Here is a 26,387-nt window from a genome sequence, read left to right as displayed (position 1 = left end):
ATATAGTTGACCTATTGCTTAACTACTGTGGATTCATTTTTTTTCGTTGGATACCAATTTTTCGTGGATCTCGTGGGAACAGGGGAACCACGAATTTAAATGTTCAACGAATTACAAATTTTCCATATGCTTGTATGCAGAATTGAGCAAAACCACGAAATTAAATATCCACGAAAGTGTAAGTTTTCCTCAATCCACGAAAATTGATACCCACGAAAATAAATGAATCCACAGTATCTGACAAATGGAGACCAAATCAGAAAAAAATACCGCAGACGAATGAACCAAGAAAAAGAGGTCAAGGTCAGATGAAACCTGCCAGTTGGATACATTCCATACTCCAAATATAGTGGACGTATTGCTTACAGTATCTGAGATACGGACAACTAAAGAAAACTTAACCATGAACAGTGATCCATGAAATGAGGTAGAGGTCAGGTGAATCCTATTTGACTGACATGAAGGCCTTGCAAGGTACTTATATACAAAATTTAGTTATCCTATTACTCATAATAAGAAAGTACGGTATTTCATTTTACAAATAACAAGAATGTGTCCATAGTACACAGATGCCCCACTCGCACTATCATTTTCTATGTTCAGTGGACCGTGAAATTGGGGTAAAAACTCTAATTTGGCTTTAAAAGTAGAAAGATCATATCATAAGGAACATGTGTACTAAGTTTCAAGTTGATAGGACTTCATCTTCATCAAAAACTACCTTGACCAAAAGCTTTAACCTGAAGCAGGACAGACAGACGGACGAACGTATGGATGAACGAACTAACAAATGAACAGACGCTCAGACCAGAAAACATAATGCCCCTACTACTATTCTAGGTGGGGCATAACAAACTGATTTTTTTTCAAGCAGAAGCTGAACCATGAAATTGAGGTCATGGACAATTGACATGTGACAAACGTAAACTTCGTAACATAAGGCATCTGCCTACTAGGTATGAAGAATCCAGGTTGTCTACCTTTTGAAAAATAAAGCATATACAAATAGTTCAAGCCGTCACCGCAGGATACTCATCTTTGTCTCACATTCTGCGAATTTCATTGCAGACGATACAAACAATATCTAGTGGTCAACATATGTTTTTCGTTTATTGTGTTTAGCATAAGTCGTACCTTGGTTGTCTTATTTGAATTGTTTCACATTTTGTCATGTTGGGGCCTTTTAAAGCAGAATATAAGGTAAGAGTTTTGCTCATTGTTAAAGGCTGTAGGGTGACATAGTTGCTTACATGCACATAATTATGACTCTGGTGGATAATTGTCTCATTGGCAATCATATCACATCTTCATATTTTTATATTGTATGCTAGAGACAGCATCATCTATATCAACACATGGTCTACAAAAAAATAATAAAGTAACAAAACTTTTATTGATCAGATCACATTCTGATGAAAGGGGGACAAACACAACACATTTAATAACAATCATTGAGTGAACTGAAATACACTGAAGGCAACATATATTTTTGTTCTATGGATCTATTCTTTTGAATAATGAGTTATGACCTTGAACTTTCTCCTCAACTTACAATTAACAGTTTGGTGGTTGACAAAAGTACAAGATCCACAAATGAATCAATTCAAGTTAAAATATGCACATGAAGCTCCACTAAGCATGCTAAGAAATCATATGATATTAAATCCACATTGATATTTATTAATTGATTTTTTGGCAAAATCATATACATTTTGTGCAATTTATCATTTAATTCATATAAATAATTGTAATATGAAATTTTTACTGCTTTTTTTTTAGTTATAAATAGTATATAATGTCTAGTATCTGAGTCTTTATCGGATATCAGACAAGATATCTGATTGGAGAACACTATCTCCAAATTGTCCAATCAGATCTGTTCTATCACCATTTACACTTAAACTAGAAGTCTGCATATCAGCATCAAAAGCACTTATGTTTATACCGTAAGTTATAAACAGTATATAATATCTTGAATCTGAGTATTTATCAGACAAGATATCTGATTGGAGAACACCATTTCCATATTGTCCAATCAGATCTAATATATCACCATTAACACTTAAACTAGAAGTCTACATATCAACATAAAAAGCACTTATGTTAAGTTATAAATGGAATAAAATGTCTTGAATCTGAGTCTTTATCAGACAAGATATCTGATTGGAGAACACTATCTCCATATTGGTCAATCAGATCTGTTCTATCACCATTAACACTTAAACTAGAAGTCTGCAGATCTTCATCAAAAGAACTCTTGTCGTTAAAGCTATACATATTATCTTCTAAGCTATCATCAAGCTTACAGCTGATAGTTAGTTGACATTTTTCATCCATATCATTCATGTATCTAACTAAAGAATCACATTGAAGGTCATCGTCTTTATTTTTAATTTTTATATCATCGATTTTTTGTCTTCTTTTATATTCTCTGTCCCTTAATCTTTCTTTTTCCCGTAAAGAGGCATTTGTAAGTCTCGACAAACGTCTTCTTTCTCTGTCCTTTTTTCTTTCCAATTCTCTGTAAGCAGGATCTTTTCTTTTATCTTGCATACTTTTTCTTACTTTTCCTCTTTCTTTCTCTCTGTAAAGAATAAATTATTTGTAAAAATTGCAAAGAAGGTAATAAGATCAGCCTCTTAATAATTAGAACTCACATTTTATATTCTTCATGTTCTTATAGCACTACAGTTCTTCCTCATTTAATCTCAACCTTTTGGACCAGGTAGTTTTTGTCAATATACAAGAGTGACCATATATTGAGGGAAGACAGATATGACAAGGAAGATGTAAACGTAAATGACTGATCATTTGTTGTCAGTTTTTGTTTGTTACCTTGATTTGTGTCTTCTTAATCTTAGTACAAGATTTGAACATGCATAAATTACTGTCACCTTAATCATGTTACTGGTTGAATAAATTAAACAAATACTACAAAACTGCAAGGAATCATGGTACATGTTCTACCTGTACATATATATGATTTTATTTACAATTACTTTTTTACAATCAAAACATTGAAAGAGTAAAATGTCAAGTAGATGACTTTTTATGAAGAATGTCTACCAATGACACTTTTATATGCACAGGTTTAATCCTCATCTGTACCAGACTGAATGGGTGAATGATAATGTACAGAAAATGAGACTGAGGAATATTGATATACATGTACATGTTGGGTGTTTTAACCATGTTAATGATACGCAATATAGTGAGGGAGCACTGTATTTCTAATTGCCAATTTTAGAAATTGTTTTTTTATCTGTCCCTTGTTCAGAAATCATATTAACAAATGCATGCAATATATTTCTGAATTTCATTGCTCTATTCCTTATGACGTCTCCTGATTTCATACATCTATATTTAGACATTGTATTTTTGTACTAAATGTTTTAATTTTGAATGTTTCCCTATTACCTATGAAATATATAATTCACCAAGAGAATATTAAAGATCTGAAACAAGAATGCAGGCGTTATGGCGCTAACCATACTCCCACTTGTAATTCAAAGAATCAGAAAACAGAAATTGGTGATAAACAGATCAAAGTGAATCACGAAATCTTGGTATAAACCCTGATTTGAAATATATATTAAACAGATCACTTCACAATGAACATGTGCTTATAGTACTATATATATAATTGCATATATTCATGTCATTTGAACTCTGGTCTTGGTGGATAGGTGTCTCATTGGCAATCATACCACATCTCCTTCATTTTATAATGAATAGTAAGCTGCTGTGATCACAAACTATCTTAAACCAAATCAATAACCTGATATGGGACAGAAGGACGGATGGAAGAACAAATGCACAGATTGGAAAACACCTATAGCCCACTAATATCCTAGGTAGGGCATAAAATCTTACTCTTTTTTGAGTATTGAATTTAAAACATTATATACTACAGCTGTGCAATTTGCGCAGTCAAATTGCATTGACTGTAAATTCATTTGTGATATACAGTCACTGACCCTATGTCACCTTGTTTATGACGTTGACAATGCGTTTCCGTAGAGTTTTATTTATGACGTCAATAAATAATACAGGTTCACAGATGTATCACGTCGTCCACTCCAAACTAATAAAATGCTCCGCTGGACGCAGAGGTCAAACCCTGAACAGTTGGGGCAAGTATGGACACAACATTCAAGCTTGATACAGCTCTGAATTTGGATTGTGATTAAATATTTGACACAGCATAGGTTTCTGACACAAAATGAATGTGGTCTAAGAACTTAAAAAATTTTAATTTACCTATTATGGTCCAATATCCAAAATCTAAATACATACACGGTTAGATTCAGCATATCAAAGAACCCCAAGAATTCAATTTTTGTTAAAATCAATCTAAGTTTAATTTTGGACCCTTTGGACCTTAATGTAGACCAATTTGAAAACGGGACAAAAAATTAAGAATCTAAATACACGGTTAAATTCAGCATATCAAAGAACCCCAATATTTCAATTTTTGATGAAATCAAACCATATCATTATTATTTGCTTTTATATATAAATAAGAAATAACCAACTTATGGAAAATTTTAAGGAAAAAAAATCCCCCCCCCCCCAATTTTTTGAACCCCCTTATAATTCATCACCCCAAACTCAATCCCAGCCTTCCCTTTGTGGTATGGTACCTTGCAGTACAATTTCAGAGAGATCCATACACTTGAACACAAGTTATTGTCTGGAAACTAGAAAAATAGATATAAGAAGATGAGGTATGAGTGCCAATGAGACAACTCTCCATCCAAGTCAAAATTTATAAAAGTAAACCATTATAGGTCACAGTACGGTCTTCAAAACAGAGCCTTGGCTCACACCGAACAGTAAGCTATAAAGGGCCCCAAAAATTACTAGTGTAAAACCATTCAAACAGGAATGCTTAAATTTAGCCCCTTTTTGGCCCCTTATTCCTAAATGTTTTAGGCAATTACCCCCAAACTCAATTCAAGCATTCCCTTTGTGATATGGAACCTTGTAGTACAATTTTAGAAAGATCCATACACTTACATACAAGTTATTGTCCTGAAACTAGAAAAATGCTTGTTTTTTGCCCCTTTTTTGCCCCTTATTCCTAATATTTTGAGGCAATTACCCCCAAAATCAATCCCAGCCTTCCCTTTGTGGTATGGTACCTTGCAGTACAATTTCAGAGAGATCCATACACTTGAACACAAGTTATCGTCTGGAAACTAGAAAAATAGATATAAGAAGATGAGGTATGAGTGCCAATGAGACAACTCTCCATCCAAGTCAAAATTTATAAAAGTAAACCATTATAGGTCACAGTACGGTCTTCAAAACAGAGCCTTGGCTCACACCGAACAGTAAGCTATAAAGGGCCCCAAAAATTACTAGTGTAAAACCATTCAAACAGGAATGCTTAAATTTAGCCCCTTTTTGGCCCCTTATTCCTAAATGTTTTAGGCAATTACCCCCAAACTCAATTCCAGCTTTCCCTTTGTGATATGGAACCTTGTAGTGCAATTTTAGAAAGATCCATACACTTACATACAAGTTATTGTCCTGAAACTAGAAAAATGCTTGTTTTTTGCCCCTTTTTTGGCCCCTTATTCCTAAAATTTTGAGGCAATTACCCCCAAAATCAATCTCAGCACTCCCTTTGTGATATGGAACCTTGTGGTACAATGTCAGAGAGACCCATACACTAACACACAAGTTATTGTCTGGAAGTTACAAAATTGCTTATTTTTGGCCCCTAATTCCTTAACTGTTGGTACCATAACCCCAAAAATCAATCCCAACCTTCCTTTTGTGGTATTGAACCTTGTGGTAAAATTTCATAGAGATCCATTCACTTAAACTAAAGTTATTGTGCGAAAACCAATGTGTCTTCAGACGACGATGACGATGCCAACATCATACCAATATACGATTTTTTGCGGTCGTATAAAAATGATGGTTTTTACCCTAAATATTTCATTTGGAACAGTTATAGGAGTTGCAGTATATAAAGTATAACCATAAATTTTCTCGAAATATAAATTTTATTTGTACCGGTACTCAGCTCAAAACAGGATAGAAAGGCTCAGCACAGCCCTGCTTTCTACCTGTTTCTAAGCCTTGTACAAATAACATTTATATTCAAGACAATATATGGTTATTCTATATATTCAAATATATCATTTATGTTACCTGTACCTGAAAACTGTATTCTGTCTCTGTGCCCTTTTTATCAATCTGCTTCTCTCTCTGGCTGAGAGCTCTTTCAAGGATAAAGTACAATCTTCCTCCTGAAAGGAAATGGGCAGGGCATTCTGGGTAGAGTCTGGTGTCAATGCAACATATGCTAAACGTTCATCTTCAATTTGATTGGATGCAATGGTCACAGCATCTTCTGTTGATTCTGGCACTACTGCAACAAAGGAAGTGTTGTTACCTTCGTCATCGCTGAAATGTAAATTATAAAATTAGTCCAGCAAACAATTTTAATGTACTGTGAATTCATTATTATTCATTGGATACCAATTTTCATGGGTACACATAGTACAGGGGAACTACAAAATTAAATGTTCAACAAATTACAACTTTTCTATAGTCTTGTATGTATGTACAATACAATACAATACAAAGTTTTTTATTGTCAATTATGCCACCCAATAATTTGAGCAGTACAATTAAGTTCAATTTCATACAAGTGATTACATATTGATTACATTGATTATTTAACAATTAAACAAAATCAAGTCTTTCTCAGCAGAATAATTTCAATAATGTAGACATTGGCAAAACCATGAAACTAAATATTGACGACAATATTTGGTTTCCTCAACTCACGAAAGTAAATGAATCCACAATTCCAGTTGACAGACTCTTTGAATTTCCTTCTGAGAGTAGTTTTCTTCACTTAATATTAGAACTATTTAACATGCACATGTACATGATGTAGTGTTTTAGTTATCTGTAATACTGATATTATAAGGTAAAGTACTTTTTTGAAAATGAAGTTTTCTGTTAATTTTCGTCTGTACCTTTTAATATTCAACTAATGGAAATAATAAATTGATGACACAAAGATGTGTTTTGTCTGTGTGCAATTTTGATAACACATATATATATATAATACTAAGGTTGAAATTTAAACAGCAACACTGTATATAATTATTCTGTATAGAAATGAGAACTGATAAAACTAAAGTGGAACAAAAGTGAAGCCAAACCACAGACAAGGAATCAGAGCTATGAATGATGGAGGCACATTCCTTAATGTGAAATAACTTTGAAAATTTTAAGAAAACTTAAATAGAAAATTGCAAGAGTGAATAATCCAAAGAAGTTATTCATTTTTAATAATTAGCAGTCAAGGGTTTAACTTAAACAAGTAATTACAGAAAATAACAGGCATACTATTATTGAGGGAATTCTGACAGAGTTGTCTCCTACTGTCATAATAGTATTAAAATAACATCTCCGTTAATGCACAAAGAAACAATGTCTGTAATAACGCCTTTCGGTTATCACAGACATTTTAGTCGGGTGATACGGGTCAGATACTTTTTAATTTACCGCTGTTTATTTTGTTGTTTAAATTAATGACATCTATAGTGAGATGCCCTGGACTTGCTTGATTGAAAATATCTATTTTAATTAGATTGAACAATAATGGACATCAGTTATTTCAACACAATTCATGACAAGAGGAGATAACTCTGTCAGAATTCCCACAATAACAGTATGCCTGTTATTTTCTGTAATAACTTGTTTAAGTTAGACCTTTGACTGATAAGCAGCAAGAGTGATTTCTAATTGAATCTCTTTATGTAACTATAATCAACTAAATATGTTTACTATTTCCTAACTTTCAAATAAAACACACACACATATATATACATATTTCACTCCAAAATTACCAAATATACATTTAAGAAACAAACTTACATTTCTGATTCAGTTTTTGACAAAACATAAATAATTTGGGGCTGAGATTCCATTACTGATCCTTCACTTTGCATAGATATGATTTTTTCAAGGTCAACTGCACTAACTGAATCTGTTGGTATGGTGATGACCTGTCCAAGGCCATCTTCATTTGTAACTGCATATTCAGATGATACAGTGACAAAATGTCCAGAGTCATTATCATTCATAGTTGCATAATCTGTTGGCACAGTGATGACCTGTTGATGTTCACCTTCTGTTAAAGTTGTATATTCTGTTGGTATGGTAATAACCTGTCCATCATTGCCATCCATATTTTGCAACATATCTATAGGAACTGAAATGACTTGTGTACCCACATCAATGTCTGCAACCTTATGTTTTAGGTTATTGTCTGTTATTGCCATGGCAACAGTATTTTCATTGCCATCTTTTGAGTTTCCTGTAGGCAAAGTGATAGCCTGTTGTTCAATTTCTCCATCCATTGTTGCTATGACAACAGCACCTTCAGGCAAACAATTAAGATCTACATCAGACATAATGGAAATGTCTGACTGTGATCCACATGAATTTAAACTTATATCAGGTATAGCATTATGCTGTGGTTCTCCAGAAAATAAAGTTACATTTCCTCGCTGACCTATTCCTACAAAAAAGAAACAGACATCAGTTTTGATCAAATAAATTATTGTCAAGCTAACCCAAATAATTCAGTCGTTATATTCTGCTTGGAGAAAATCAGGACAAGGAGAGAGAGTGAATAATTTGAGTTATTGTCAATGTCACATTTACCAAATCATGGCAAATGTTTTTATGCATTCTTGGTTGTTGCCAAAACTGTAAATGTGAGCTAAAAATTATTTATTCAGCCATAGGGATTTGACACCACAGGCTTTTTATGGGTGGTGTTCCTCCACCCTTGGAATTGTATTACTCTCATTGGAATGAGAAATACCAAAATTCAAATTGTTCAAGAAATCTTTTACGCATTCTAGATCGTCCTTGTGGAACAATTTACCAATATCGTTACGAAATATTACAAATGTTAAAATTAACAGATAATTTAATGAAATCAACCAATTGAAAAAATGTAAAATATCAATTATTTTTTCTTATCAATTTATTCAGTTGTATTGAACATTGATAATTTTACTTGACTTGTATACTAATGTATGTCATGTCTGTCACTGTTTGCATTGTGCTTTTTCGACCATTTTTTGTTTATGCTTTTCTATGATAAGGGCCCCAAGGAAGATTAGTTATATAAGTAACTGTTTAACCCTCTTAAAATAAAGTATTGTTGTTGTTGTTGAATCCAACCCCAATCTTAATTTTTTTCAGCACAAAACTCTAATATTTTAATATAATAATAATAGATTATATGAGAGGTTGCAAAAATGACTTAAGCAGTAAAATTTTTAGTTGACTATGATAAAGTTTAAGATATACTGTTCAACACAAAACCACATGAGTAATGCCTTTCTTCATTGGCTTTATTTAGATTATAACATGATGTATGAGTGTATAGACTGAATACTTTGCAGATCTGCTGTATTTGTTAGGTTTTGTAAATACAGGTACATGTATATATTCCAAAGAAAACAACCAACCAAATGATCTAGAATTGCATATGATGACATTGTTTTATCATTGTTTATAACTTGTCTAGATAATTTATGAAAATTAAATATTAAAGTTAAAAAAAAGTCCAGAGTAAAACTTCCTTTTGATCAGCAAGGAAGGCAACTAGATTGATTGCTTAAATATTACAGACAAATCTATACTACTATAATAACAAGGTCCAATTTGTTAGCCGGCATGACGATAAAATGACAAATCAAAGAATTTAACTTTAAATATAACTAATATAGGACAATGGTGTTGAGTAAAAATTACACCATTCCGGGACCTTTTGTTTTCCACATAATTGATACCTTACCAATAATTAATAAGTTCCGGGTCAAATGTGATACCGATACCAATAATTTCTGGTTATATGTATGTTATGTGTCTTCTTTTATTAAGAGCACCACCATGGGTTATGGTGTAAAGGAGGGCATTTGACACACTGTTTCGGTAAAGATTTAATGTGAGCATTTGCCTTACCAGTTTCCCAGCCTGGCTGTGACGGGTCTTACTACCAGAAAGTTCACCTTAAAATAAAACATACAAACACATTCACCTGATTTGCTCATCCTCAAAATATGAATAATGCAAAATATAAAAACAATTATATACAAAATAAGGGATAAGGTCACAACATGGCAACGAACAGGAAACCGGACAGGACATACTTGGATTCCAAACCGATACCATTAGATGCCCAGCTGTTTTCCTGGTAGAGAAAAACAGAAAATCCTAATAAAAAGGATCTCGGAAAGAAACTATGGATCCATAAGGGGACCAGCTAAAACCCTCAGACATCAAATAGATTGGTCTGATAGATTCCCACATTGAAACTACATTTGTACTAACTACTGAACCCATGAGCATGTGTCTCAAACAAACCTGAAAATATCTGCAGAAACTTTCCTCAACAAAATAGATATAAGAAGATGTGGTATGAGTCCCAATGAGACAACTCTCCATCCAAGTCAAAATTTATAAAAGTAAACCATTATAGGTCACAGTACGGTCTTCAACACGGAGCCTTGGCTCACACCGAACAGTAAGCTATAAAGGGCCCCAAAAAATTACTAGTGTAAAACCATTCAAACGGGAAAACCAACGGTCTAATCTATATAAAAAACGAGAAACGAGAAACACTTATGAACCACATCAACAAACGACAACTACTGAACATCAGATTCCTGACTTAGGACAGGTGCAAACAAATGCAGCGGGTTTAAACGTTTTTATGGTACCAAACCTTCACCCTTTTTCTGAAACAATAGTGTAACATCACAACATAGAAAGACACACTATAAAATATCAACTGAAATAGCTGAACTCAATCAAAGGACATATTAACACCATTGAACATACACTGAACAAATAAATTTGACCTATGACACAATGTAAATACAAAATAAATAAACTAAGGGAAGAATAATAAAAGTAACATGTTATATCGGTAAGAAATGTTAATCAATTAAAGAAAAACAATATGCTCGAACAAAAATACCATCCATTTGCAATAACTTTAAACACAGGTAAATGAAAATAATTTTGTTGTTAGGTATACCTGTACAGTACCAATAGAGAAAGGAAATATTATTACAAAATAAATAATTTTGATGTTCATAGTAAGAAGTGAAAATTTATAGTTATACCAAACACTTATCAAAGCTGGTATATAGACCAGATATAACCCTGAATAACATTAAATAACAAAAAAGCAATACAATTAGTATCAACAGGTCAAATAAACAAGAAAGTACGATTTGAGAGTACTCGCAGTTACTGACAGCTAGTTAAAAGCCAAAACAATTAATAATAAAAAATCATGCATCAGAGACTAAAATCAACTAAAACACATTCCAGGGATTTAGTATTTTAACGTCATGGACAGTCAAAGAAGACATGACTAGTGCAATGCCAAAAATAAATGTATAGACAGACAGTAGGATAGTTAGGAGTTTAACCTCTTTATAGATCTAAACGAACGTGGGTGTGTCTTTATACATCCCACTTGAAAAAATACAAATTTAGTTATGTTTTAATTTGCTGATGACAAATTCGATATTAGTGCCAATGTAAACTATATTCAAAGATCTAATTACAACATTGGTAAGATAACCTTTACTAATAAGCCTGTTTAAAGGTTCGATGAGTTTACACGGATCACATAGTGATTTCCGCGCTTTAAGTACAATATTACCGTAAAATTTAGGATGTGAAATACCGTTTTTAATCAGTTTTCTACAAGTACAGCCAAATTTACTAATCAAATCTTTGTATCTATGAAAGAACTTAGCAAAAGTTTTACGTAATTTATGGTAACGAAATCCTTGATTTAATAATTTACCAGTGATGCATTGATTACGTTCGTTAAAATCTATGACATCACTACACACACGGGCATAACGAATGAGTTGGGATATATATACACCGTATGATGGAGCCAAAGGAACATCACCGTCTAAAAAAGGAAAATTAACAATAGGGAATGAAAAATCGTCTCTTTTGTCGTAAATTTTCATATGGAGTTTTCCTTTAGAGATTGAAATGTCCAAATCCAGAAAAGGACAACTACTGCTGTTTATGTTAGATTTAGTTAAAGTAAGTTCTATTGGGTAAATTTCGGTAGTATATTTAGAGAACTCTGGATTATTTAACGAAAAAATATCATCTAGATAACAGAAGGTATTGTTGAATGTATCAACCAAATGTAACAATGACGTGTCTTTACTGAGTTTGGTCATAAACTGAGATTCATAGCAATACAGGAATAAATCTGCTATTAAAGGGGCGCAGTTAGTGCCCATAGGAATACCTACTACCTGTCGATACATTCTATCGCCGAAACGTACATATATGTTGTCCAGGAGAAAATTTAAAGCTTCAATCATATCTTCACATTTCCAGTAAGTGTATCTAGCATACTTTCCTTTTTCGTTACAGAAAAAGGCTTTAAACGAGTTACAGCAAATAAATTTGTAATGAGATTTTTCAAAAGACCATTTAATTAAATATGAAAACTTTTTCTTGATAAGATTGTGTGGAAGTGTAGTATAGAGAGTAGAAAAATCATAACTGTCAACAGAATTAAAAGGACCATCAAAAGCATGTATTTTATCTAAAACCTCCAAAGAATTTTTAACACTCCAAAAATAATTAATACCATTATTTTCATAACCTTTATTACAAAAGTTAATAACAAGTTCTTTGATAGTAGTAAGGGAGGTAGTTAGAAGGACTGATAGATTAGTAGTAGAACACTTACTAGATGCGGAGATGAAACGGAATTTAAATGGTTTTTTGTGCAATTTAGGTAACCAGTACATAGTAGGGACTTTCAAATGTTCGGAAGAGGCCTCAAGCTGGGTAGTGGCAGTGATATGCTTGTTTACAATTTGACTCTCTGTGGAGCGTACGGACCTGAATGTAGATGAATTTGTAATTTCGTTTTGGAGAACTTCCGTGTAGTATATGCATCACATCACCACTACATTATTTGCTGCTTTGTCTGCCGGTACGAACACAAACCGCTTTGCAAGTACTTGGAGTTTTTTTTTTATTCTGGAAATGGGAATATCATGGACCCTATTACTAATTTCAGAATTGTTTTCAAAATGAGATATACGAATATTAACAGTATTCATAATTTTATTCAAATAACTGTCTAGAGATTTTTTATCAGATTTTTCACGTTTACACCAATTTTTACAGTAGACAGACAGAGCGTCTTTAATGATCTGACGACACTGTTTCCAATCTATTTTAGATGGAGGACGATATTTCAGTCCTTTCTTAAGAAAAGTTATGACCTCACGGTCTTCGACGATGTTGAGGTCTCCTGTAAGGACATGACCATAGGGAACATATCTAAAACTAGATGTTTCACAATCTCAAGTGGAAGGATCATTATTTTCTATATTGACGTCTGATGTAACTGACGTATAATTAAAAATCAAACTTCTGCTGGGTTTTTTATAAGAATACGAAATAATAGGTGGTTCTATATTATCAAAATATGGAGGTATTTGGCTTTGGATGGTAGAGTCATTGAATATACTAGATAAGTTAATAAAATCAATACCTCTATTTATATATTTTAATTTAAGAAAATGCCGTTTATGATTTTCAGGTTTATCGATACTAGGAAATAGCCTATGATGACAAAAGGCTGTAATAATACGGGTGTATTCATACATTGGCCTAAAAAAAGAAATTGTATCACACTCCAGAAAAATAGCATATAATTTACTTATTGGTATCTGACCCAGTTTGCATAATACTTGATGTCTGCCATTATTTTTTATTATAGATAACAGATCAGCAAGTGTATAATTTATACGATGTTTAATACGTTGATTACGGTTTTTGCGTTTGCCATGAGACCTTTTATTTCTAAGTCGTTTATCGACAATATTAATGACATCAATTGAAGTTTTAGTTATGTTCCCCTGTCCTAATATTTTGTCATTAAGACCGAGAGGATAAGCTGTTTGAAGTCTTTTTATCCAAAATAATTCGCGAACTTCACGTGATTTTTCAAATTGCTAGTGTGATTCTCCTGGTTGTTTCTGAACGGTTTCAAGTGGTTGGAATTTAATAAATTTTAGATTGTGATTATGCTTATCTAAATGTTGATATATCAAACTTTTGAATTTTTTAGGTCTACGAAAGCGGTAAAGGTGTTCTTGATTTCTTTTGTAATACGCTCGTCCCGTCTGTCCCACATATTGAATACCACACTTAGGTTGGGTTCAAGTTACCACATATATAAGGTTTTGAGTTTTTCAGGTAATGTCACAGGAAAAGGAGAGCGAAAAAGCTCTCCCGTTCACTGTTGACCGTACAGTATTTTGTGAAGTTAATCTAAAACAGGTTAGTCACTTTTTGGCATTGCACGGGAAAATTTGTGGATATCCACGTGCATTTTTGTTAAAACAATCTGGCTGTAGAAGCATTACGAATACGTTTGTTTAAGCACGTGGATATCCTAGAAGTTGTGTTGTTAATAATTTTCTTTCCATTGCGTAAAATCATAATAAAATAGGGGTATAGGAAAAATAAAAAAGACCGGAGGTTGTAACAATGAATAAGGATCACAATTACGGAATAGGAAATAAAAGGCAAAGCAGTAAAAGAAATCTTACAAAAACTGTTATAAAAGGCCCGACGTAAAGACTTAAGTATTACAATACTGACATATAACAAACACAGGGCAAAAACAGAGATTGTAAGAAATCTTAGTAAAACCATAGCAGGGGGCAATAATAAAAATAGCAGGCGTGGATGAGTATTCATACATCCAAACACCATAATATATAATTGACAATTAAAAACAAAGATATAAACATGTGAAAGCTCTCTCACAGGCAAACAACCCATAATTAAAAAATATAAGGGCATACACCACAAGCACAGGGACACATTCTACTGCATCTACACAGCACGAGCAACAAACCCTGCAGTAAATAGATATAAGAAGATGTGGTATGAGTGCCAAAGCATGTAATCCAAAACATAACATATACGATGTAAGGTTAAAAGAAATTTATCCATGAATGCGATTTGACAAAGCAATTTCAAAGATGTTGAAGGATTCTCTATGCAAAAATTTCACATCCGCTCTCATCGACATGCAACAAGACATTTTGTTGTAGTAAGAGAACCATGACGGGTTCAAAAAGAAGGATTTTGAAAGCAGAGAAAACTGTGCACCTTATTATCAGCATGACTTTATCAGATGACAATACCAATACTAACAAGTAAAACTGTGACCTACTGCTCACTAATGATACCCCCGCTGAAATATTTCAGTAAACAGGAAGTTGTTGAGTGATGAATCTGAAAACGCATCACACGGTATAGCTGACTTATATAAACCCTGAAACCAATTTTCAGAAATCCTTGTCAAGTAGTTCCTGAGAAAAATGTGACGAAAATTTTCAACTTGGCTATCATGTGTAAAATAATACAAGTGTTCAGTAAACAGGAAGTTGTTGAGTGATGAATCTGAAAACGCATCACACAGTGTAACTTACTTATATAAATCTTGAAACCAAATTTCAGAAATCCTTGTCAAGTAGTTCCTGAGAAAAATATGACGAAAATTTTCAACTTGGCTATCATGTGTAAAATAATACAAGTGTTTGGTAAATAGGAAGTTGTTGAGTGATGTATCTGAAAACGCATCACACGGTGTAACTTACTTATATAAACCCTGAAACCAAATTTCAGAAATCCTTGTCAAGTAGTTCCTGAGAAAAATGCGACGAAAATATTCATGGGACAGACGGACTGACGGATGGACTGATGGATGGACTGACGGATGGACGGAAGGACAGACAGAGGTAAAACAGTATACCACCACTTTTTTAAAGCAGGGGTATAAAAATCCAGGCTCAAAATAAGGCATGGTACTTTAATTCAGTCATGGACCACTTCAAAGCCTTTGCTCAGACATCTATCATGCTTAATCACAATGCATTTTAATTTATTGTAATAAATAATGATCAGAGCATAAAATGAGGTACTGCACAAGCAGAGTTCTCGAAATCTTTTTTTGCCTGGTGGTCCTTGAAGAAAATATGCAAGTCCTCACTATCATTTCTATTGCAAATTACCAAAATTGTGTTGGTCCTTCCCAAAAATGTGGTGGTCAAATCCCTAGGACCACCACTTATCTAGAACTCTGCACAAGCTGTAATTCCCAAGTGTCCCATTCTAAATTATATGCCTGTAAAAACTAAGCCTTGTTATTACAGCTAAAGTTAATCATAAAAGCCTTGTCTAATTGATTTACCATGGTTGATCAAAAATGATTTAATTTAATTGGAAAATGAGTTATCCAGTCTATGTGTTAACTTTCTGCAAAGTTCCAAGAATTCACTGGTTCCCAATAAAAAGTAAAATATTAAAGATTTGTTTGAACAAATAACAAACATATGTTACTATAGATTAAGAACATTTCAGGAATAAAGAGAAGACAACTCATGAAAGCATCCATAATAACACATGTATGTTATTTTTCTCTAGTAACTTATTTAAGTTAGACCCTTGACATGTACAGTAATAATATAAAAGAATGTTGTCATTTTAGAGGCTTTGTTTGGTATTAAAATTTTTAACTTTTTTGATTTGAGTGTCACTGATGAGTCTTTTGTAGACGAAACGTGTGTCTGACTCTGGCATACAAAATTTTAATCCTGGTATCAAGGATGAGTATACATTTAAATCATTTAACTTTTTCCTTTTCCAACAACACACAACATACTATTTACCATGTTTACCAGAATTTAGATTTTCTGTTGTAGAATTGATATCTTCACCATTAATACTGTACATAATATCTGATCTGTTTCCAGTGGTATTAACTATTAAATGATTCTCATTTCCATCCATTCTAAAAAATAATTAGAAACAATAATCTATAACTACAAAATAGTGTGATATCATGAACTTGCTTAATTGAAGATAGCTTTTTTTTTTAATAAGATCACAGTTTAATTTCTGATTTCAAGTGATCAGTAATGCCTAGAACTTCCAATGCATGGATAATCTTAACAGAATAAGATTGTTCCACAAAACAATAATTTTATTGGGTCATGTTAGTTTTTTTCATTCTAGGTAAATTGATTGCAAAAAGAAAACCTTGTCCAAATGTGAGATTTAAAAATGAACATTCTGCATGTGCCTGTCCCATGTCAGAAGCCTGTAATTCAGTCATGTCAGTGGTTGTCATTTGTTACCACATATCATATTTATATTTGTTCGTTGTTCTGTACATAAATCAGGATGTAGTTTTTCTCATTTGATTTGTTTTACATTTTGTTATGTCAAGGCTTTTTAAAGCCTGCTATGCAGTATGGGTTTTTGCTTATTGTTGGCGACTGTTCAACGACCTACAGTTCTTAACATCTACTTCATTTGGTCTCTAATCATGCTGGTGGATAGTTGTCTCATTGGCAATCAGACAGGGATTCATACTACACCTCCTTATTTTAGGTTTGGAAAAATTTCAGGTTCAAAATTTCATATTGAGGAGATACTGTAATGTCTATGTTCATGGTGTTCATTGTCTTTGTTTATTAAACATGTATGAATATGAAACTGTCAACCTATCTTGAGATTATTTATTACAGGAGCCAATTCATAACTGTATATGCAAACTCAACCTAAACGAGAGATTAAGGAAGTATGGGTGTCTTACGCCATCTTGGATTGTAAAATAGCAGAGCACAATAGGTCCAGAATTTCAATCAAGTCAGCAAAATTTGATGAGGAACAATGAGGAATGCAATTAACTAACAATGACTAATGTGAATTTTCATTTAAGCATGTTAAATGAACAAATTTATAAGATTTTAACTTATTATTACTAATATTTTTACAAACAAAGTTTATTTTTGCTTGATTTTCAATGTTTTTAAATTGGGGTATTAAGGGGAGGTAACTCTGAAATAGTATATTTTATAAAGGAATCTACATGGAACTTTGCTATTTTATGTTTTAGCCAATGTTAGCAGGGAAAAAACATACGGTGACCCTATCTTTTCTTTTGATATTCTGAATGCATTTTTTTAAAAGCTATCTTCTAGTATTTTATATTTCATTTCTATGATTTGGTTTAGCTTTTATTCACATTATGATATTTTTTCCTGTATAACCCATACAGAATTTGTCATTTTTTTCATAACCTGTAGCTTGAGAAAAAACTTGGTGACCCATCATTCTTATTATATTTTTGAGCATATCACAATATGCAAATGATATGTACTACTTTAAAAGCAAAGTATGAACAAATCCTTTCATTTTTAATTAAAATTTATACTCCCATACCACCTTAAATTGAATTTTCACACCAAACTGTAAAATCTGACGGACCCAAATTTCCTTATAATAATGATAATATTAATCAACCATTCCGGAAATTTGGGTCAGTCAACTTTCACAGAGTTTGGTATGAAAATTTATTCTATACTCTCAAAAAGTAAAGGATCTTGGGAAATCATTCTAACAAAGACGTAGGTCATGGAATTGTAACTTATATTATCATTACCTTTGGATATTTCTTTGTTGATATTGCACCAACATGCACACAAAAGGTAAGAATTTGTATATTTGCAACCATTTCTAGTAGTCAGTGAAGATATCATGGAAAATTAGTTTTCAAAGTTGAGACCAAATTCTCTATCAAAGTCTAGCTGGAAAAAAATGGGCATTTGGCTTAGACGCTATGACATGGTAGGAAGGCGTCACAGCAAAAAAATCAAGACGTCATATATATTTGGATGTATGTAGTGAGGTATTGTACCCAGGAAAAATAATAAAATAGCCTTTAAGGGCCTTCTTTTACTTTAGGGGTAGGGTTCTTTTGGTATCGGGTCTGTTCGAGCATAATACATTTTCGCACCCTACACGTTCGTACCCCACACATTCGCCCCCTGGGTCCGTTCGCACCTCTCTTTATTCAAAAACCTGATGAATTATTAGATGCTTTTCAGATGTTTATATCAAAATATTTTTATTTACATAAATAAATATTTGGGAATTTTTAAATGAAATATTGTTTTAAATTGATTTGATGATTATTACATGTTAATTATGTATGATTACTGTTAATATGTTGTTTACACAGCTAAACTTGGTGTTATTGTTATGTGTTTGAAAATCGTGATTGTTCAGTCAGGGGACTTATTGAAATAAGTGATTTTTAAATCACTTATTTAAGTAGCAAATTCAAAGTTTTGTCACAAATTGTGATTTTGTAGTTTTACCAAAATTTTAAACACATAGGTTTAGATAATATCTTTTCATTAGTAAAATTGAAAAAAATGAACTTTTTGCTTCTTTTAAGCAGCAAGGTTTATGCCTTTGGTGCAATCGTTTAGCTGCAAATTATATTTTAGTTGAAAAAATGCTATAAAAATGGCTTTACATAATGAACTGATACTTTCTTAACAGATTTTTCCCTGCAGTGGGAGTAATTTTCCTGTAAAATTCAATGTTTCATCTTATAGATTATGTAATAAAATTCTACTGTTCGCGATAAAAATTTCACTGTTCGGGGGTGTTGAAATTAGTGGGGGTTATTAAAATAATGATACTTAAAGAAGTGATTTTTTGGAAGGAAATTGAGGTATGATACTTAAACAAGTGATTTTTATGTCATTATCCTAGATTTAGTACAAGGTCATCACCTGACATGACCCGGTCATCCTATCAACACAGATGTTGGTTCTGATAATTTTAATAACATAATTAGTGCCTGGATCATTAGTATTCTATATTTAAAGCTACAATAAAATTAAATCACTTAGTCTAGTGATTAATTTGTACTACTTAAATACGTGATTATTAAAGAAAGACAACCCTTACTTCCAACCTTTATGGACATAATGTTACTTGAATCAGTGATTTAGAAAATCACTCATTTAAGTAAGTCCCCTGACTGTTGTTGTTTTAACTAGCTTTGACGTAAATTCTGCATGTAGTTAGCATGTGTTTAGCTTGGTAAAAGTAAAAACAATGAAGATTCAAAATGTTATTGTTGTTGAGTTTTAATAGCTGTTTAGTATCTTAACATTAAAAAAATAATCAACACAAAAAACCTTTTTAGAAAGTCACTTTATTTTGAAACAATGAAAAAAAAAAATTGATAGCAATACACTAACCAAAACATGATTAAAAAATTATTCAACACAAAAATAGTTTTTAGAAAGTACTTCATTTTGAAACAATGAACAAAAAAAACATTTATACATGTAGCAATACCCTAACCAAAAAACGATTGAGAAATAATATAACACAAAACCAATAAAACAATGTAAAAAGGGTGCGAACAGACCTGGGGTGCAAACATCTAGGGTGCGAACATGAAAGAGGGCGAACATGAAAGGGGGCGAACGTGAATGTGAGCGAATGTGTTTTTAGGCGAACGGACCCGGATTCGGTTCTTTTATGTCGAATTATGGATACGCCATGCGGTTAGGTTTTAAGGTTTATTTATGGTTATGGTAAGAAATAGGTTTTAGGATTAGGGCGAGTGTTGTGTAGGGTGTTTAGAGTCATAAACATTTCGACTATGGATACATGATCTCCGGTGCTTCGGAAGGGTAGGAAGATCGTGCTCCAAATATGGCACCCGTACGTCTGATCAAACGGGGTACATTCTTTTTCAGACAGTATATTTACGGAAGACTGCTTATGTGGGAATGCATGACTATTGTAGTTTTTAGGCGAGTGAGCAAATTTATCCATACTTTGTGTCAGTGGAAAAATGGACTGGAAAATCTTTTGCCGGAAGTACTGTCGTGATAGTAAACTTCGGACACGTACCGGAAAATGATTGTCTCACGAGAGGAGGCGAGACTTTGGATTTGATCCTGAAATTTGCAGAAATGAAACGTAGCTGACGACAAATCTCAATATTTTCCTTGTATGTCAGTTGATAAACTAATGATGACTCACAATGTTTAGTTTTGAAACTGTAGAATAATCAGATAAAACCCCTGTTCGTCTGACAATATCAGACATGTCACTTGAGACATTTGTCAAATTTATAGGTGGAAATAAAACAAATTATAAGTCCTTATTAATTTTACTTTAGGTGTATTACTACTTACCTCCGTACCCTTTATGCATATATCTGCTTGGTATATCTATGAATATACCTGCCCTGTATCTATATGAATATACCTGCCCCATATCTTTATGAATATATATATACCTGCTCCATATCTTTATGAATATACCTGCTCTGTATCTTTATGAATATACCTGCCCTGTATCATTATGTATATACCTGCCTCGTATTATCATGAATATACCTGCCCCATATTTTTATGAATATACCTACCCTGTATCTTTATGAAAATACCTGCAAACATCAGTGGGGGTCTCATTGGGGGGTTCTGATCCTGGATCCCGCTTACTGTTTTGTCAGATTCCCTTATCCCGCTTACACAATGTACGTAAGCAATTCTCATTTTTATTGTAATTTCCCGTGTCCCGCTAGACTTCATTTCCCGTTTTCATAGCACAATAATTGACTTTCACGTGTCACGCTTACAAAAAAATCGGCAATCCCGGGTCACGCTTAGACCCCATTGAGACCCACATCACCTTTCATTTTACAATTTTAATACCTGTGAAAATACCAGCTGTTCTTTGAGTTAATCATATAGGATGCAATCCTTTATGGTGCTTATTTTGTCTGTCTGTTAAACTCCGTTCATTTAACAAAATGAAGACAGAAGAGATTTGAGGGTTAACATTTTGTATTACATGTATGCAAGGAGAAATTCTTTATGTTTAAGATGAGGACCTGTCTGTATAAGCCTCTGTGGATCAGATCAGTTTTGATCAACTTTGATCAAGACTACAAGAGACTAATGTACAAAGGGGAGTCCACACATAACATGCATAAGTTTTGAGTTAGTTGTTCAGAGTTGATACCTCTCATCATGCTTATGCATTATTAAAGGTAGAGGTCTGACACACAGCTTCACATATGTCCAAAATCCCAAGGGGTGGAAACTGGAATATTTTTTAATATAGCATGAATTCTTTTGAACAAGTATCTATATTTGTGTTCTTTTTAAGATAAGGTTTATCATAACAAAGTGGCAAAAAAGGCTTTGTTAACAACATGGAGTACAGGTAAAACTGTGCAGGTCCTACCAGGCTTTAAAACTCTTCCAACTGATATTTTGTAGGGTACTTCAAAGTCAAATTTTCAGAAAAACAATTAGTTGTGAGCAGTTACAGTGCACTCTTACCCTCAACATGCTCAACAAGCTCAAGGTTTACCAAATTATACATGCAAAATTTAGCTTTATACATCTTGATGTTTCAGACTTTAGCCTTAGGTGTCTAATTGCTTTGATGACATAAGATAAACAACTAAAAAATTTAAAAAACACCCTTGAAAAAGTTGCTTTTTTATGCTGCAAAATAATTTTTAGTACCATACTTGAATTTTTTTTGAGGCATTTTTTACATGTTTTAAATTTTTTTCATAAACGACAATTTATAGATTTAAATGGATCCATATCAATTGTACAAATTTAACAAAAACTAATAGGTGAATAACAGTGCTGGTATTACCCCTTTAGAGGTGGTAGAGTAACAACAGAAAAATTCTGACTGTTACTATTACCATGATTACAGGAAAAAATCATGAGTTACCTACCATGTCTACTCTTTCTTTATTGAGTTAAGTTAAACTATAATAACACATATCATATATATATATATATATATATAGCAAAAAAGGACGCAAGTAAAAATATTCAGTTATTTTTCTAATAATTTGTCTCTGAAAAATTACTTATTTCTGTCAAATTTTCAATTTCTTATTTCATGAATTAGCAATCTTGTAAAACAAACTGGTTGATATATATGTTCAAATAAGAACATGGAATTTTAAAATAATGAATAACATCATTAAAATATGTTGAACACAATGATTTATTTCTTCCCAATTCATACGTTATACAACACATTTTTCCCAATTGCCTAGGGCCCAGACCCCATTTGAAAAAGGGTAGGAAAATCACTGTTGTTGTTTCAGTGTGTGCACACCATTAAAATCTCCATGTTTCAATATCACATGCTAGTCTGGTTGTTTCTAAAACAAGTTTTACATGTTTAAGAAGTTTAAATACTGAAATTTAGTGATTTTTCATTGATATGTTTTAAGATATAAAAATTATTGAGAAGATAGGGACTGGCAAAATTCCTTGGATATTGACAAGGATTTGTATAGTAATCTTACTATACAAATGCTTGGATACTAACGAATGTATTTTAGTCAAAACTTTTTTTAGCAAAAACTTTTAAATTTCTGAGGAAGCTTTTGAAATGATGCTTAGTCACATAATGAAATAATGTACAGTGATTATTACATCTAAAAAAATATCTGTAATAAGGTGTAACACCTACCAGAAAGTAGTACATATTTAATACAAAATAGTTCCTACGCATGGGTGTAACTTTCAAAATATGTAGAATATTTTAGTAATTTTGGTATCAAATGAAAGCTGAACGACTGGTGATCATTGTAGAATACTTTTTGACTGATAATTTTGAATAATAAAAAATTGCATGAAATTTAAAAAGGAGGGTACTATACATTTTGCTTATTGTCAGATCTGAAGTACCTGTTTTGGTACATCCAAAGTTCCGGGAACCAGTTCTCTCTTATAATGTTATATGCCATTAAAGGTATGTTGATTTTTTCAGTACAATACACCATAAGGTGTTGCTTTGACCTGCAATGAATGCCACTTAATTTGAACTTTTAAAGATAAACATGATAAAAGAGCTGTGTCTGCTTGAAATTGAGGAATTTAACACAGAAAGCAATGGGGCCATGAATTAGTGGTGTACTTCCACAACACTGAGTTGTGTTGTCGTTATTTTTAGTGAAATTACTCATTGCAATTCACTGGTAATACCGAACTTGTATTATTTTGTTAATTGATCCTCCAACATTTCAGAACATTATTAAAGAGGATACTTTGAAGGTATAAGTTATAACATACATCTGTTATCCTATGTTGACAAAAACCTAGCAGATATCATAACAAGTACATGTACAATGTACATTTTGACCATACAAAAACTGTCCGATATATTCTGTAATATTTCTATAAGGTTGTCATGGTTGTACAATGTACATTTTGACCATATAAAAACTCTCCGATATATTCTGTAATATTTCTATAAGGTTGTCATGGTTGTACAATGTACATTTTGACCATATAAAAACTGTCCGATATATTCTGTAATATTTTTATAGGGTTGTCATGGTTGTGCCCTTGACTGCTTAGTCATTTTTTTTTATTCTTACATAAGTAAAAGCAAGTTTAGTTTCTTTTTTTATGAAAAAGATGAACTAATTGAAATTGAGACATGTTTTGACCGATTAGATAACTTGAGAATTTCAGTGGTCATAAAAAAAACTACTTATACATGTAAATTTTCTAGAGGCATAAGCATGAATAGGGGAGATAATTCAAACCTTTTAATTTGTTTTTTAAATAAGTATATATACTGTGGATTAATTATTATTCGTTGGATACCAATTTTCGTGGGTTTCATGGGTACAGGTGAACCTGGAATTCACATGTTCAACGAATTACAAACATTCTATAGGCTTTGTATACAGGGATTGGCAAAACATGAAATCAAGTATCAATGAAAATGCAAGGTTTCCTCAATCCACAAAAATAAATAAATCTACAGTATTATTTGAAATATTACGGCTGACTGTAGGGTATCATGGGTATAGAAAAATTATTGATTTTGATAGGGAGTTTTGAAATGGGTAAATTCTTGAAATTCTTTGAATATTATCATGATTATTACAAATTGTGTATTGATCTTGGTCAATGAAACATTAACATGATTTATGTGAATGGTGTAAAGTATTATCATTATTCAATTTCCAATGTGATCCAGCAGTATATTGTAACACACATTACCAAGATAATATAATGTCTTTGTTGGTATCATGCACATGATGCAAGGAATTGCAGATTATTTTTTATTTGTTGGGTTCCAAGTTTTGTTGGTTTTTAAATGTTCAATGACACATACATTTCCTACAGGCTTTATGCAAGCAAAATCTTGAAATCAAGTGTCTATGGAAAAAAAATGTTTCTTCAATCCACAAAGTTGGTACACAAAAAATAAATGAATCCAGATTACATGTCGTTTCTTGTGTACCAGATAAAAAAAGAATAGTAGCCTCCCTGCCTCATCAAATACAATTCAGCAATTTGAGTATAGCATGAACTAAAAAACTGAACTTTAGTTTTCAAAAGTGGATGTTACACAATGTTACATATTTTATTCATAATTTACATGTACATTTATACATGTCTGTGAAGTTAGAAAATATTTTGAGTGAGTTTAATTTTTTGTTATTAAATAGTAACTATTATCTTATCTGTAACAACTGATGATGAGTTTTCTTTGTTTTAGATACAATGACGACTTGATTTTCATCATGAGTCTCATCATTGATTATGGTCAACTAGCAGAAGATCATCAAAGCTTACTGGTACTGGTAAACCAGACTGGTACCCTTATTAATAATAAGACATTTAACAGAGCATGGGAAAGGATACACAAATGTAATTGTATCGGGATACCAGGACAAAAAAGAAAAGCATGGGTTAGGTACAAAAGATCTTACCCGAAAGAAAATAATGAATGGGGAGATTTTCAAGCTCATAGAAAAGTTCTTGGACTTGTTTCAGTTGGAGAGTGCTCAAATATTCAAGAATTTGAAGAATTATTTGATTGTTACAAAAAGGTGAAGGAGGAATATTCAGATACTCTATTTAATTCAAGATTAATTATTTTTGGAATGAACCGTGATGGTTCTCCTTTGTCGGAAGAAGATAAAAGAAAATTTTTAAAAAGTGGAAAGACTTCACCTGTACATAGTGAAGACAGTGGAGTAACTTCTGATCTCAGTCCAACAGAAGTTTGTGGTGAAGGAGACTGTACCAAAGATAACAAAATTCAAAATGATCCAGAAATGAGTGGCAGACCCCATAGTAATAGTTTAACCAAAGAAAGTACTGGAGCTGAAGTTGTTTTCTTCCCATGCATTGATGAATGTCCGGATTTAGAAGAGAAATTAAAGGAATTCGTTTCTTCCATATTTTTTGTTTTGGATGGGAAGCGCTTGGACAGGTCATTTGAAAGAGCTGATAGAATGCAGCTTATTTGTGCTCCATTTGAGAAAAAAGACTATGTTGGTCTGGATACTGATACAAAGTAAGTTATCTCCCCTCAAAATACTGATACAATGTAAGTTATCTCCCCTCAAGATGCTGATACAAAGTAAG

General features: G+C 32.5%; 2 protein-coding genes across 5 annotated transcripts in view; one reads left to right on the top strand and one right to left on the bottom strand.

The window, feature by feature from the left end:
- Nucleotides 1-1,374: 1,374 nt before the first annotated feature.
- Nucleotides 1,375-20,850, bottom strand: LOC127732202 (uncharacterized). Of its 4 annotated transcripts, none has more exons than XM_052241282.1 (5): nt 20,784-20,850; nt 16,803-16,924; nt 7,909-8,554; nt 6,172-6,420; nt 1,375-2,584 (listed from the first exon to the last, which is right to left on the bottom strand). In XM_052241282.1, the coding sequence occupies exons 2-5, from the start codon at nt 16,921-16,923 to the stop codon at nt 2,104-2,106; spliced, it is 1,497 nt and encodes a 498-aa protein (XP_052097242.1). In that variant the 5' UTR covers nt 16,924; nt 20,784-20,850; the 3' UTR covers nt 1,375-2,103. The 4 variants fall into 4 exon arrangements, with proteins under 4 accessions (XP_052097242.1, XP_052097238.1, XP_052097240.1 ...); XM_052241278.1 differs by having other exon boundaries at nt 16,812-16,924; XM_052241280.1 differs by lacking the exon at nt 20,784-20,850 and adding an exon at nt 10,015-10,061 and having other exon boundaries at nt 16,812-16,924.
- Nucleotides 20,851-20,858: 8 nt separating this feature from the next.
- Nucleotides 20,859-26,387, top strand: part of LOC127732201 (trafficking protein particle complex subunit 9-like) — a 66,598-nt gene continuing 61,069 nt past the window's right edge. Inside the window, exons 1-2 of the mRNA XM_052241277.1 lie at nt 20,859-20,959; nt 25,513-26,316. Of these exons, the coding sequence (XP_052097237.1) occupies nt 25,538-26,316 (779 nt within the window). The 5' untranslated portion in view covers nt 20,859-20,959; nt 25,513-25,537. The remainder of the gene's footprint in view (nt 20,960-25,512; nt 26,317-26,387) is intronic.

The sequence above is a fragment of the Mytilus californianus genome, unplaced genomic scaffold, assembly GCF_021869535.1.
Source record: "Mytilus californianus isolate M0D057914Y unplaced genomic scaffold, xbMytCali1.0.p SCAF_22, whole genome shotgun sequence".
Taxonomy (NCBI): Eukaryota; Metazoa; Mollusca; class Bivalvia; order Mytilida; family Mytilidae; genus Mytilus; species Mytilus californianus.
Note: the sequence above shows the minus strand (reverse complement) of the source record. Positions and strands in the feature narration are given on the sequence as shown.

Excerpts from the sequence above, each read along its gene's own strand:
- LOC127732202 (XM_052241282.1), bottom strand. The coding sequence starts at position 16,923 with ATGGATGGAAATGAGAATCATTTAATAGTTAATACCACTGGAAACAGA. Across the intron at positions 6,421-7,908 it reads TCAAAAACTGAATCAGAAAT|CGATGACGAAGGTAACAACA; the intron begins GTAAGTTTGTTT and ends TTTACATTTCAG. Across the intron at positions 2,585-6,171 it reads AGACAGAATACAGTTTTCAG|AGAGAAAGAAAGAGGAAAAG; the intron begins GTACAGGTAACA and ends TATTCTTTACAG.